The following is a 13,595-nucleotide window of genomic DNA, read 5'->3' as shown; positions in this document are numbered from 1 at the left end:
TCGCAGCCCGAGCCCTAAATCAGCAAGACATGACAAGGGAGTGCATCGCTAAGGTCAGAAATCAGCCTCATTGCATGAAAATCGCTCCAATACATCAATTTTATTGTAATTTCTATAAATAGCCATGGGTCATCTTGCCCCTATTGTTAGGTGACCCAACATTCAAACTGCAGTTGGCGCCCCTGTCACAACAATGCAAGGTGTCAAAATGGCGACGGTTTTGTTTTGATTTGCTCATTAATGGGCTTAATTGCAACCAGAAACCATGTACACCCTTTTGCACGGCTTTTACAAATACCTGGTGCAAAAAGACGAGTATTGTGTCCTGATCCTCGGCCTCGACAACGCCGGAAAAACGGTAAATATGCCCCGAAGTGCTGCCAACCTAACGCCCAATTCTAGACTTACCTGGAGGCGGCAAAAACCAAACTTACGAAAAATTACACGGGGATTCACCCCAGCAAAATAACCACGACCGTGGGCCTAAACATTGGTAAAATCGAGATTGCCGGCATAAGACTGAACTTCTGGGACTTGGGCGGCCAGAGCGAGCTCCAGTCGCTGTGGGACAAAGTGAGTTGGGGGCTAGTTATAGACTGATTGGGGCTGGTTTTAGTATTACGCAGAGTCGCACGCGATTATTTACATCGTGGACTCGTCGGACAGGGACAGGATCGACGACTCGAAGGAAACTTTCGGTGCGTGGCAACTTAGCCCTTCTTTTGTGATTATGGCGTTTCAGATAAGATGATAGCCAATGAGAACCTGCGTGGCGTTCCGTTGCTCGTTTTGGCAAATAAGCAGGATATCCCTGAGTGCATGGGAGTGCGGGAGGTTAAGCCCATATTTAACAAGAACGCCCATTTGATAGGCAAGCGCGACTGCATGGTGATGCCCATCTCTGCCTTGACGGGGTAAAAAGCGCGTTTTTGCGACCTGAGTGCAGTTGTTTTTGCAGCGACGGCGTCGACGAGGGCATTAAGTGGCTGGTGGACTGCATCAAGCGCAACAGTTTCATACGACCGGCACGCAACCACGAAGAAAATTGATTTTTACGACACTATTCCTAATCTGTAAATCAACAAACCTAATAAATAGATAAAATAACTGTGCGGGGTCTTATCTCTAGTTATCACTCTCTTAGCAGGTGTTTACGGTACTGGTCAAGGCGTGGGGCGAAATGTACCCGTACTACGAGAGCGAGTGGAGCGTTTTACCCCCAGAGTTGAACCGAAGGTAAAAGCTTCCGTTTTTTGGAAAAATGAGCAGCTTTTGTGGGGCCGTACCGCTTGTCATTGTGGGGGCATTTCTGTTTTGTGTCGTCATGTACCGACGCAGTCACACGGGGAAAACACCAATAAATGATTAATTAAATTCCGTTTTAATGAATCAGTTAATTTGAGTCTTAAATCCTTTATTAGGGTTATTTGAGACGTCGACAGGTGTGACGTCACAAGCCGGCCATATTGCAAATGTCTACTTGTCAAAAAAGTTGCAGTGAGATGGTCTAACACCGAAAAAACCGTTCTTAAATCGCTTTTTTAATTTAGACCGAGTTTGTGTTAGCGGTGAGTGCGAAATCGGTTCGTTTTGCGCCCATTTTCCCAATTTCCCGGCATCTGTCAAAGAAAGTGAGGTGTGAAAATTACAGGTGAACATTGTAAATAACTCCCCTGAACGTGCGTTTTCCCCGAAAACGCCCCATGTTTATGTGTTGTTTGCTCCTCGATTAACGTTTTGTGTGTCGCTGTGCTAAAGATGAATGCCTCAGAGCACGGGTAAATAACAACCCCCACGTTGGCCGAACCGTGCCTAAGCCACTCGTTTCAGGTTCAATCCGGCCTTTAACATGGCCACAATCAAGCAGGCGGTCAACGAGGCCATCGAGCGAGGTAACTGCCCCAAATTGGCTGCGCCCCCCTAACGTCTCGTTTCAGTGCGAATGCCCACCCCCATGCGGCTGCGGGACCTGATCAGGCAAATCCGGGCGGCTAGGACGGCCGCCGAGGAGCGCAGCGTCGTGAACAAGGAGTGCGCCTACATCAGGTCGACGTTCCGCGAGGAGGACTCCGTGTGGCGGTGTCGCAACATCGCCAAGCTGCTCTACATCCACATGCTGGGCTACCCGGCCCATTTCGGGCAGCTGGAGTGCCTGAAGCTGATCGCGAGTTCGCGGTTTACGGATAAGCGGATTGGGTACTTGGGGGCGATGCTGCTCCTGGACGAGCGGCAGGACGTGCATTTGCTGATCACGAACTGTCTCAAAAAGTGGGTTTTTTCTGGTTTGGGAAACGGGGTAATGATTTGTTTTCAGTGACCTGAATTCCACGACTCAGTTTGTTGTGGGGTTGGCGCTGTGCACGTTAGGGGCGATTGCTTCGCCAGAAATGGCACGTGATCTTGCGGGGGAAGTGGAGCGGCTAATGAAGTCGCCTAACGCTTATATTAGGAAAAAAGCAGCTCTGTGCGCTTTCCGAATTATTAAACGTGTGCCTGAACTCATGGAGATATTTTTACCAGCCACCAGGAGTCTACTATCTGAGAAAAACCATGGTGCGCTTTTTTTTACTCAAAGTTGGGTTTTTGATTAATTTTTTCAGGTGTGCTAATCACGGGGGTTACGCTCATTACGGAAATGTGCGAGAATAGCCCAGACACCTTAAACCACTTCAAAAAAGTAAGTCATTAAATAATAAATAATAAAAATAAAAATAATAATAATAATAAAGCAAAAATTAAACAGACGAAAGTTGGTTCTCAAATGATAAAGAAGAAACGATTTATCATTGATTTTTGTTTCGATTGACATTTTTTTTATATCGGGTCACTATAAAATATTGTCGGTAAATGAGGTCAATCTTTCTCCACTGTCTGCCTTATAAGTTCTGTACATGATTAAAACTTCTCGCAATGATTGTTTATCCCAATAAACAGTGCATTTATTCAATTCAAATCATTCGTTAAATGAAATTAAAAAAATACATAATGCAAATGCGGTTGAATATGTAAAATATGTTAATCTTATCAGTTTAACCAGTTGTAAAAGGATGCGCTACATTAGTGTTAAAACATCGTTTAAATAGATAAAATAGTAACCGATCCAACTGGCGGTTTCCTCGTATTTTCGACGAAACGTAGAAGACACCAACACTGAATGTCATGTTCAACGCAATAAAGTACTCAATTTTCGGCTCTGTTTAGAATTATTTTACGAAAAAAACATACAATAATAATAACTGCTGTAACGTCCAAAACAATTCTTAATCCTCTTACCAAAATAATTTTTTCGTTTAAAATTTGCCTTTAGATCTCGATGCGAAAAAGTGGTATTAAATAAAATGATTGATTTTTTTTAAAATCTGATTTTATACAACTGATTTGGAACAACAACTGACAAGTGATTAAGTGAATAATAAAACTGAACAAATTGTGCGAAAAAGCATAAACCGTAATTAACAAAAACACAATCAGATAATTACTGCAAAGGTACAGACAGCGTATTAGGTATTAAAGGTGTTTTGAAAAAACAACACAAATTTTTCTGAAGTTTTTAAAAGTTTTAAACGTTTAAACATTTGGTTAGTCAGGTTTTTAAACTGTGTTTTTGTTAATTCAATTTAAATATTTTTTTATGGTCACATGGACAGAACACAAGTCAACGTTTGAAGAAACCAAGAAGTAACGCAATGTCTCGCTTTATTTTCATGAAATAATTGCTGTTCTTGTAGAGAAAAATATTCAAACTCAGGAAAAAAGCAAAAGTTATGCCATTATCTCATTTAGATATTTTTTCGTTTGGGTTTAGCGAAATCTCACTAAAGATGCACGCTTCACTTATTATTATTATAATAGTATTTCTTAACAAATTTAGTGATTTTTTAAAATTTATTGTTGATGAAATAATTACGTATCTCACTGAACCGTACAACTTATCCGTTATTATTATATTATAAATTTATTATTATAAATAATTTTATTTTTATCTAATTTTATTATTATAATTTTGCAAAGTATGAGTTGGTTTAACGTCCTAATGAAGGATTTTTATCGTTTTTTTATTTGAGAAAATTTGCATGATAAATTGATAACTGTGTTTCTGGAGAAAAAAAATCGCGCAAAGACGCAAAGTTTAAACGCTCCAAAAGGTAAAAAATTTATTAAAAAGAAATGTAGTCACTAGTCAGCAACCCCTTATCTGAAAAGATCCTGCTTCAGTTATAATCAAGTAATTTTCATTTTAATGGAATTGTAAAAATAAAATAATTCATCTTATTATTTGACCACAAAATAACCTTGTTATGTTTTTGTTGCTAGATGAAATTAACTTTAAAACAATAAAATCTTTATTGACCATGAAAAATAAATCCAAGAATAATTGCGTATTTTTATATGAATTTTATTTCGTTTGGAAATAAATTTTGATTTGATTTGTTTTCTTTTTCAGTTCGAAATAAAGCAAAGAACCGTAAGACTTAGCTTTGTTTGTGTAAATAACGCGTTCAGATCTAGCTAGGTATTAAACTAACCACAAGTTTAGATTTTTTTTTGTTTATGAAGATCTAAGTAAATACTAGGAGGCGAAATCAGTTACAAAATAACTCAAATTTCCCTACTCAAAAATTTAGAATCTTTGGTTTCAAATTATTTTAAATTAAATTTATCTAGTTACTAATCGTTTGGGAAATGATAGGAATGGTGATTAATAAACTAAGAAAGACTGACTTAAAATTATCATCCAAAATTTAAAAAAAGAACCATGGAAATACAAGAAAGATGTAAGAAGTTGTGGATAATTAAATTTTCTACAAATCTTTATAGATTTAGCTCCTAAAGACGTTTAAACCGTTCAAGCGACGAATTTAGGAATTTAAAGTTAAACAGTTGGAGATGGTATGGTTTTACCAACTTTGTTTTAAAGAATGAAGAAAATTGAATCCTTAACAACATTTTCTCTTAAAATTTTTTGGTGTCTTTAACGCATTTTTTTAATAGTTTGTGTTATTTTTTGTATTACTTTTATCACTTTTTGCTCGCCGTTATTTAAATACAGACATTTTTTCATTTCATTGCTCTTGAAATTTAATAGAACTAACGGGTACGAGTTATTTTTACGTCGTGTCGCTTCCTAGTATCTAAGCAATTGTACTTTACTACTTAAATGGGATTGTTTTGTTAAAATAAAAATTTGACGACCACTTGTTGGTTTTCAGATCGTGCCGAACCTCGTCCGCATCCTCAAAAACCTAATCTTGGCCGGTTATTCCCCGGACCATGACGTGTCCGGCGTTAGCGATCCATTCCTCCAAGTGAAAATCTTAAAACTGTTGCGAGTTTTGGGTCGCAATGATGCCGACGCTTCCGAGGCAATGAACGATATTCTCGCCCAAGTCGCAACAAACACCGAGACGAGTAAAAACGTCGGCAACACTATTCTCTACGAGACTGTGCTCTCGATAATGGATATAAAATCAGAAGGTGGTTTACGAGTCCTTGCTGTTAATATTCTAGGCCGGTTTTTGTTAAATAATGATAAGAATATTCGTTATGTGGCTTTGAACACGTTGTTGAGGACCGTGCATGTCGATACTTCGGCCGTCCAGAGACACAGGTCGACGATTCTTGAGTGCTTGAAAGACCCGGATATTTCGATCAGGAGGAGGGCGATGGAGTTGTCTTTCGCTTTGGTCAATTCGCAGAATATTAGGACGATGATGAAGGAGTTGATTACGTTTTTGGAAAAAGCTGATCCGGAATTTAAGGCCCATTGTTCGTCGAGTATTGTGATGGCGGCCGAGAGGTTTGCGCCGAATAAGAGGTGGCATTTGGATACGCTGCTCAAAGTACTGGTTGGGGTGAGTAGAAATTTACTAAGAATAATGTGGAAAAACTGTGTTATTATCACGGTGGTTGAACTACGCAAATTAAAATAAACAGAACAGTTTAAGAAAAAAACAAATAAATTACTAAGTTATGTCTTTTATTAGTTGTTACTAATCTATCGTTATTTATTTAAAACAATAAATTAATCTTAACTCTTTATATAAAGAAAGTATTGAAACAATTGTTTACATAATTAAGTAAGACGAGACTCAACGTAAACATCGTTGAGAAACTATGTAATTGTTGTTTAACTTCTGACCTAATTTAATATTAAGCGCTCGAAAAGGTGAAAATACGATTTTTTTTGTTGCAATTTTCCGGGTAATTACTAATTTTTGAGGAAAATTTACCAAATATCTGAGTGGCTGAAATACTCGACCTAAATTTGTATCTTTTTTGCTTATTTTTGATGAAATTTTGCAAAATAATTGTGTTTTTGAATGAATGCGCCTAATTTTCGATCCAATTTACAGGGTGCTTTTGATACACAGTGCCTAGAAACTGAATTTTTATTTCAAAAACATGCTTATAAACGCTCAAAAGCTTTTTTTCTCATTCTTCGAACTAATTTGATATTTTTTTGTTTGTTTTTTTTTTTGAAGAAGTTGAGTTTAACAATTGCATTTCTGGCTGAAAACGTGCTTAAATGTTTGAAGAAGGCAAAAATATGACACCATTCTCGATTCAGTGAGGTGATTTTTCGGCTTATATTTGACAAAATTTGGCGAAATAGTGTTTTTTTGAATGAAAACGTCTCATATTCAATTGAATTTCGTGATTTTTCAGACCGTGTTTTTTTTAAATTTGCTTGATTGCAGTCAAATTATTTCGAGTACTTGCATTATATTTTATTTAAATTTATCTCGTTTCGAAAATAAAATTTAATTCCCTTGTGTGCGAATTCCACGTTGAATGGCACAAAATCACTTCATTTAATAAAAGATTTTCGCTGGGGAATGAGTTGTAAACCACTCTGTATAATACGGAAAAAAAACCGTAGAATTCACTAAAACAAACCATTTTGCTCTACAAGTTTCAGTTTTTGAGTTATGATTTTTTAATGTAAAAGTTTAAATGCTTCTGCTGTCGGAACCGTTACCAAGAGCGGCTCTAGGTTTTGTCGAGAAAATAAATAATTTCAAGCGTTATCTGATGTTTTTTTGAATTTTGCTCCAAGTCTTACAATGTCCGGGAAAAACGCAAAAAAATCTTTGCAGTTATTACTTTTTCTCCAATGTTTAAAAGCCGATTACGGCGAAACTACTAGAGCTCGCATAATTTTGTTTTTCCTTTCTCTTTTCGGACTAATGTGATTTTCGGGCTAAAAACAAGGTCCAGTTTGGCGATGTTTTGCGTAACTTTTCACGAAGTTTGGCTAAAAAAACGTATTTCAATGCTTGAAAAAAGTAAAGATAACACTATTTTTAACCGAATTCGGCGATTTTTCAGCTTACTTTTGATGAAATTTTATGAAATAATTGAGTTTCTGAATGAAAACGCCTCATTCTAGGTCTAATTAATCTCAAAAATGTGCTTTAACGTCCGAAAAGTTTTTCTTTTTGAACTAATTTGGTGATTTTTCGATTTATTTTTGGCGAAATTGCATTTGTGGATGAAAAATTGTGCGAATACTCATGAAGAAAAATGTTCATTTTCGACGAAGTTTGGCTACTTGTTGAGTAATTTTTGACAAAGTTTTGCGAAAAACTGTGTATGATGCTCGAGAAAAGACAAAAACACTATTTTTTACCCAATTCAGCGGTTTTCGGCTTGTTTTCGTGGAAATTTCGTGTGTCTGAATGAAAATACTTGATTTTCGATCTAGTTTAGAGATTTTCCAGAGGTCAATTGAGCAGTACTGTGCCAAAAGACTGAATTTTTTTTAAAAAACGTACTCAAACACTCGAAAAATTTCTTTCTAGTTTTTTTTTTCGAATTAATTTGGCATTTTTTAAGTTTATTTTGACGAAATTGAGCTTAACAAACACATTTCTTGCTGAAATTGTGCTTAAATGCTCCAAGAAAGCGAAAATAATACCATTTTCGACCCAATGAGGTGGTTTTTTCGGCTTATTTTTGATCAAATTTGTCGAAATTTTGTGTTTTTGAATGGAAGCGCCTTATTTTCAATCCAATTTAGTGATTTTTGAGGCCGGCTTTGCAAGATTGGACTAAAAAACTTTTGTCTCAAGCACATGCTTGCAGGTCAAATAATTTTTTTTTCTGTTTTCGAACTAATGTGGTCATTTTGCGATAAATTTTTTGGCTAAAAAAGCTCTATTTTGGACGTAATTCGGCGATGTCTTGTGTCTTGACGAAATTTCGTGAATTTTTAATTATCTGGCTGACAAACATGTCTAAATGCTCGAAGAAGATAAAGATAACTCCATTTTCGCCCGAATTTGGCTTACTCCCGATGAAATTTGCAAAATTATTGTCTATGTTTCTGGTTTTGGATCTAATTCAGTTATTTTTCAGCCCAATTTAACAAGACTGGCGAAAAGACTGAATTTATTTTTTTTTTATTATTTTCTCATGTCGCATAATAATAAAAACGGGGTAAAACAGCTAAAAAAAAACAAAAAAAGTTTATTGGTCAAACCATCTCAAACACATGCGAAAAGGACAAAGATTTATGAAAATCTAGTTCTGTCAACTTACGCTCAGATTTTCTAAAATATAAAAGTTAGTTTCGAGCAGTCTCAAGTTTTGGCCAACTTGAAGGCAAACACAGAGCCAATAATAGACTTGTTGAGACATTTTTATCCTTTTACGTCAGGTGAAATTGTGTCTAAATCCGGCTCTTGGAAACACAATAAAGGAAAAAAAAATGTGTTAAGTAACAGGAAGTATCAAGAAATGTGTTATTCGCATTCTTCGACCATTAAAAATAATTAGAAAAGTGTTGTATTTGCGTTTGCGACAAAAAAATAATTACTCTGTTTTCGCGTAGTTTTAAAACAAATTTTAATTATCGTGTTATTGTTCCAATTTGTTTGAGTTAAGACGAGCTAGAATCGATATTCGTTTTTTGCATCATAATTATCTTCCCCCACGAGACCAAATATTCCATTATGCACGTCTCACGTCAAGTTTCGACCCTAATTGACACCGTTATTACAGGCTGGGAACTACGTGCGTGATGACGTTATTTCTTCAACGATTCAATTAATCTCAGAGAGCACTAATCAGCAATCTTATATGACCTTGCAACTATACAAAGCTTTATCCGAGGACTTGATGGACAAACAGCCCTTGATTCAAGTAGCCGTCTGGGCTATTGGCGAATACGGAGATCAGCTTTTACAAGCATCGATCGACGACGACTCTGGAATAACACCCCCAACCGAAGAACAAGTGATCGAACTTTATCAAAAATTACTCTGGTCACCGCAAAACACAACCGTGACCAAACAATATGCTTTGATGTCGCTCACTAAGCTAAGTACTAGGTTTACAGTCACTACAAAGTAAGACTTTTCTTTACGAAACCCCACTTTTGTGACACAGTTTTTGCAGCAAAATCCAACAAATCGTCAGCTCGTTCTGCTCGAGCTTGCACATAGAGTTGCAGCAGAGAGGTGTAGAATTTTCGCAGTTTTTCGGCAAGTATTCGCACTTAAGACCGTCGCTTTTGGAGCGGATGCCCCCCATGGAGGTGGTGCGGCAAACGGGGGAGACGCACACCAACGGCGATATCGAAAACGACTCGAAAACGCCCGAGGAGAGCCCCCAACACGTCAATAGTGATTCGGTTTGTCTCACAGCCCGGTTTTTTGCTCGGCTAATTGTTGGATTTTAGAACGCTTTGTTAGATTTACTGGTTGATTTCGGGGGCACGGCGCCCGCGCCCCCACAGCCTGCCCCCACGACGACTAGTAACAAAGTAGATCTACTCGATTTGTTTAACGAAATGGATAATATTGACACGCCAGCCTTACAAACTCTGCCGCCTACTGACACGAATCTGGGACTGATCGTGGAAAATAATAACGGGAGTTTGCCTATTGTTATCAATCAGAACTCGAATTTTATTGGAGGAGATTTGTTGTCCAACACTAAGACGGGTGTTAATGGTGAGTTCACACTTGAGTGTTTGAGAATTGTTAATTGTTTGATTGAAGAAAAAGACGTGCCTACCATCACGGCGTACGATAAAGATGGGCTGAAAATGTGCTTCTCGTTGGAGAAAGTGCCAGATAGTAACACTTTGACGATAAATATGGTCGCGACAAATCTGACGTTATCGGCAATGACCGATTTCTTATTCCAAGCGGCAGTTCCTAAGGTGAGTAAAAATTGGACCAGTTGTGCGTCAAAACTAAGTAGAGTTGGTGAATTCACAACGTGTTTAACGTCGGTTGCAAAATACAGTTATTTTTTTTACATTGTATACGGAGCTTTGGGCTCTCACAAAAATTAAATAATTTTACTTGAGTAAAAAAATAAATTAATAGCGATATAAGATTAAAATACTCTACAGTTTAATGGTTTGACGCTAAAAACCCATTTTGAAGAAACTTTTTTCCAAATTATTGGCTTGTTTTCATAAGTTCGGACCGTCTCTTGAGTTGTGATAAAAGACATGCACCCTCAACGATTATATTTTTGGATTAAGTTTTTGGTACTTAATAATAATAATAATAAAAACCTTTATTAAACAAATGTGAGAAGGCGAAATCTCTCCTCTCTCAGAACAAAACAAAACAACCCAAAAATAACTAAGACTAGGATAAATGCAAACAGAAAAAGTAGTATTCTTAGTAATAATATAGAAGCATAGTAAAAAATTAATAGAAATAATAATACAAATATGAAACACATTGAAAAGAACAATCACTAAAGTAATAAATATTTTAACTTTATCCGATTTTTAAATAAGTTAACTGGTTTTGACTTCAAATGGTTTTCGATATTTTTATAAATGACAACATGAACAACTGAACCTTTTTTAAACCCCGATTGTGAAGAAGGAAGAATGTTATGAATATTCACAAAAGTATGTATAAATAAAAAATAAATAATTAATTTTTAATAATTTTATAATTATTAATAAATAATATATTTTTTTATTAATATTAATTAATTTTTATTTATTAATAAATAAAGTATAAATTAAAAAATATAAACACTATAATGTTGTGGTTTATTTACTTTTGGTAGCGGCTTCATCAGAGTGGTTTTCGAAAATACTCAGATTCTTCTCAACATGAGTTTATTATTTAAGTTATATATTTCATTAATGGTAGGTAATTGAAAAGAAAAAAATCTTTATTGTATGTATTTTGTAAATAAAAATTAACTACTAGAATTAAAAACATAAAAAATAATCATTAATTTAAATTTAAATGCGAGGGAAAATGTGTTTTCACGAGATTTTAAATCAAATAAGAATAATAATGTTTTTCCACAACATTGATTTAGAAAAACCGCTTTTTCTTTTTTAATTTCAGAAACATAAAAGTTACGAAGCCGGCGATATGTTTCCCAATGAACATCAAGTTTAGTTTGTTTAAATTTTGTTAGGGCTTTATCTTTTTTCTTTCTATACCTCTTTCTATATTTCACGTCTGCAAAATCATAATAAAAATTTTCATAATAAAGAAGTAGAGTAGGTAATAATTCGTCAAAAAACTCGGTGAATAAACCATTATTACTTTACGGAAAACCGGACGTTAATTTTTCCATTGCGGACCTTTGTCTGTTGTCAAGGAATTATCACTAATTATTATCACAAAGCGGGGCATAAATTATTCAGTATGAAAATGTTAATTGTTTAAAACTGATTACCATAAAATTTAAAGGAATTTTGTGATGTAGAAAACGTGGCCATAACATAATGAAATTGTTTTTTTGTCTCACAGCGATACCTTAAAAACTGGAATAACATCAAAGCATCACACTGTAGAGTATTTAATCCTCTATCATTTATGCTATAATTAATGTTAATAAATATTATTTTACACAACTTCTATAATATTTTTTTCTACACTCAAATGCTTGTTCTTAATTCAATTTTCGTAAAAAAAATTAACTTTGGTGCTTTAGTATGAAATTCACTACGAAGTGATTCAGAGTGAGTGCTGCTTTATTTCCCTTGCCTTCGCTTTCTGTTAAAAAAATTCTACCTCCTTTGCACTACTATTTTAGACATTCCAACTACAAATGATGTCCCCCTCTGGGACTGTGATGGGTCCAAACGGGCAAATAACGCAAGTGTTGAGGGTAACAAATCCCAATAGGGTAATGCGTTATTATTTAGTGATTGCCTCAAGTAATGTGAAATTTTTAGAGCACTTTAAAAATGCGAATAAGGTTGTCTTACACCGTTGACGGCAACCCTGTGCAGATTCAGACGGAAGTGAACAATTTCCCGACGGAGATTTGGGATTGACGGAAAACTGGCTAATCTGTGAATTTCTCATCCTGTTACATATTTATAAATATACATACAAGTCTATTTTTTATCGTAGACTGTATACTGAAATGTAATATTTTCTATAATTAGATTTAGTTATTTTTTAGTGAGACACTGTAAATAATTGTTTTTAATATTGAGTACTTAATTATTTTAGGCACACTAGGATTTTTTCATTAGACCCCTTACTGTTATTTTATCTTTATTATCTGAGTAGGTGTACTTTTTATTTATACCCTTTTTCATGCGAGAATAATTTAATTGCTTGTTTTGTTACACAATGTTATTTGCGTCCATAACTTTAGATCAATAAATTGTAAATACCTAGCTACTCTCTTTCAGACGGCTTTGCCAGTTCCAGTATCCTAGCCGTGGGTTTGTACTTCAGAGCGTTGGGCGAGATGACCCAAGGGTCGTACTTGTCCTCGTCGTGTTTCTTAGCCTCGCGTGCACTGAACGAAGGCAGGGCCAGTTTGTCAATTCTCTCGTTGCACTTCGCCCTCAGAGCTGACCTCTTCACATACCCGAGCGGTAACCCCTCGGGCTGTTTCTTAAGTCGGTCAGGAATGTGGTACAGCTTCTGGATGGCCTCGGTGATTTCGTACGTCAGGGCCTTGGGGTTCACCACCCCCAGGACTCTCGGGGGCACGATGTGGTACTCCTTGGGGGCGGCGAGCACGTCGATGTTGGCCAGGAGGTCGTCGAGCGGCTTCCACTTCTTGGGGATTTTCTCAGGAAGCGGGATCTTCTTGGGTTGCGCCATGCGGTTCCAGTGTTCTTGCTTCATGGCTTGGATTTTTTCCAACGACTTGCCTTTCGGTTTCTTTGCTTTGAGTTTCTCCAACTTGCGCCTCAGTCGCTTCAAGCGCCTGTCTCTGAGTTGTTTGCGGTAGTAGTTGTATATGGAGCCCCACGATTTGTCGATCAGTTTGGTCAGGTTTTTGGCGTATTTGGGGCCCCGCTTGTACGTGGTCAGGTTCACGTTAAGCAGCCTGAGTGGGGGCCTGGAGAGGTGGTCGCTGCGGAATTCGATTCCGGGGTCCAGGCGTTCCGGTGTTTTGGGCGGTTTGGGGACCGGAGGCGCGTACTTCGGCACCCGGATTCGGGGCACGCTGAGCATGTTTATCCGCCAGGGCCATTTCCACTGCTTGGGGGCCTTGGTTGTAGGCTCGGACGCGGTTACTTTAGGTTCGGAGAATGAGGGGTGGACGATTATATCTAATTTTAACATGATGATGATTTTGATGAAATGACTGAAGGAATTTTGACTTGATCTCCAAGGTGATTCAAATTGCGC

General features: G+C 36.7%; 3 protein-coding genes across 4 annotated transcripts; 2 read left to right on the top strand and 1 right to left on the bottom strand.

Annotated features, from left to right (window-relative positions):
- Positions 1-216: 216 nt before the first annotated feature.
- Positions 217-1,108, top strand: Arfrp1 (ADP-ribosylation factor related protein 1). The gene is made up of 5 exons (XM_001812421.4): positions 217-358; positions 403-573; positions 617-698; positions 743-914; positions 959-1,108. The coding sequence occupies exons 1-5, from the start codon at positions 266-268 to the stop codon at positions 1,047-1,049; spliced, it is 609 nt and encodes a 202-aa protein (XP_001812473.1). The 5' UTR covers positions 217-265; the 3' UTR covers positions 1,050-1,108.
- AP-1gamma (Adaptor Protein complex 1, gamma subunit) lies at positions 1,094-12,625 on the top strand. 2 transcript variants are annotated; one of them, XM_001812711.4, is made up of 12 exons: positions 1,094-1,236; positions 1,831-1,892; positions 1,938-2,268; positions 2,315-2,553; positions 2,601-2,677; positions 5,211-5,852; positions 9,004-9,350; positions 9,400-9,634; positions 9,683-9,956; positions 10,005-10,168; positions 12,031-12,123; positions 12,173-12,625. In XM_001812711.4, the coding sequence occupies exons 1-12, from the start codon at positions 1,181-1,183 to the stop codon at positions 12,272-12,274; spliced, it is 2,622 nt and encodes an 873-aa protein (XP_001812763.1). In that variant the 5' UTR covers positions 1,094-1,180; the 3' UTR covers positions 12,275-12,625. The 2 variants fall into 2 exon arrangements, with proteins under 2 accessions (XP_001812763.1, XP_008197694.1); XM_008199472.3 differs by lacking the exon at positions 1,094-1,236 and adding an exon at positions 1,255-1,778.
- Positions 12,537-13,595, bottom strand: Theg (Testicular haploid expressed gene). The gene has a single exon (XM_001812379.4). It carries the CDS (start codon positions 13,527-13,529, stop codon positions 12,627-12,629), a length of 903 nt encoding a protein of 300 aa, XP_001812431.3. The 5' UTR covers positions 13,530-13,595; the 3' UTR covers positions 12,537-12,626.

This window comes from Tribolium castaneum, chromosome 2, assembly GCF_031307605.1.
Source record: "Tribolium castaneum strain GA2 chromosome 2, icTriCast1.1, whole genome shotgun sequence".
NCBI lineage: Eukaryota > Metazoa > Arthropoda > Insecta > Coleoptera > Tenebrionidae > Tribolium > Tribolium castaneum.
The sequence above is the reverse complement of the archived record's forward strand: the minus strand, read 5'-3'. Positions and strand labels throughout refer to the sequence as shown.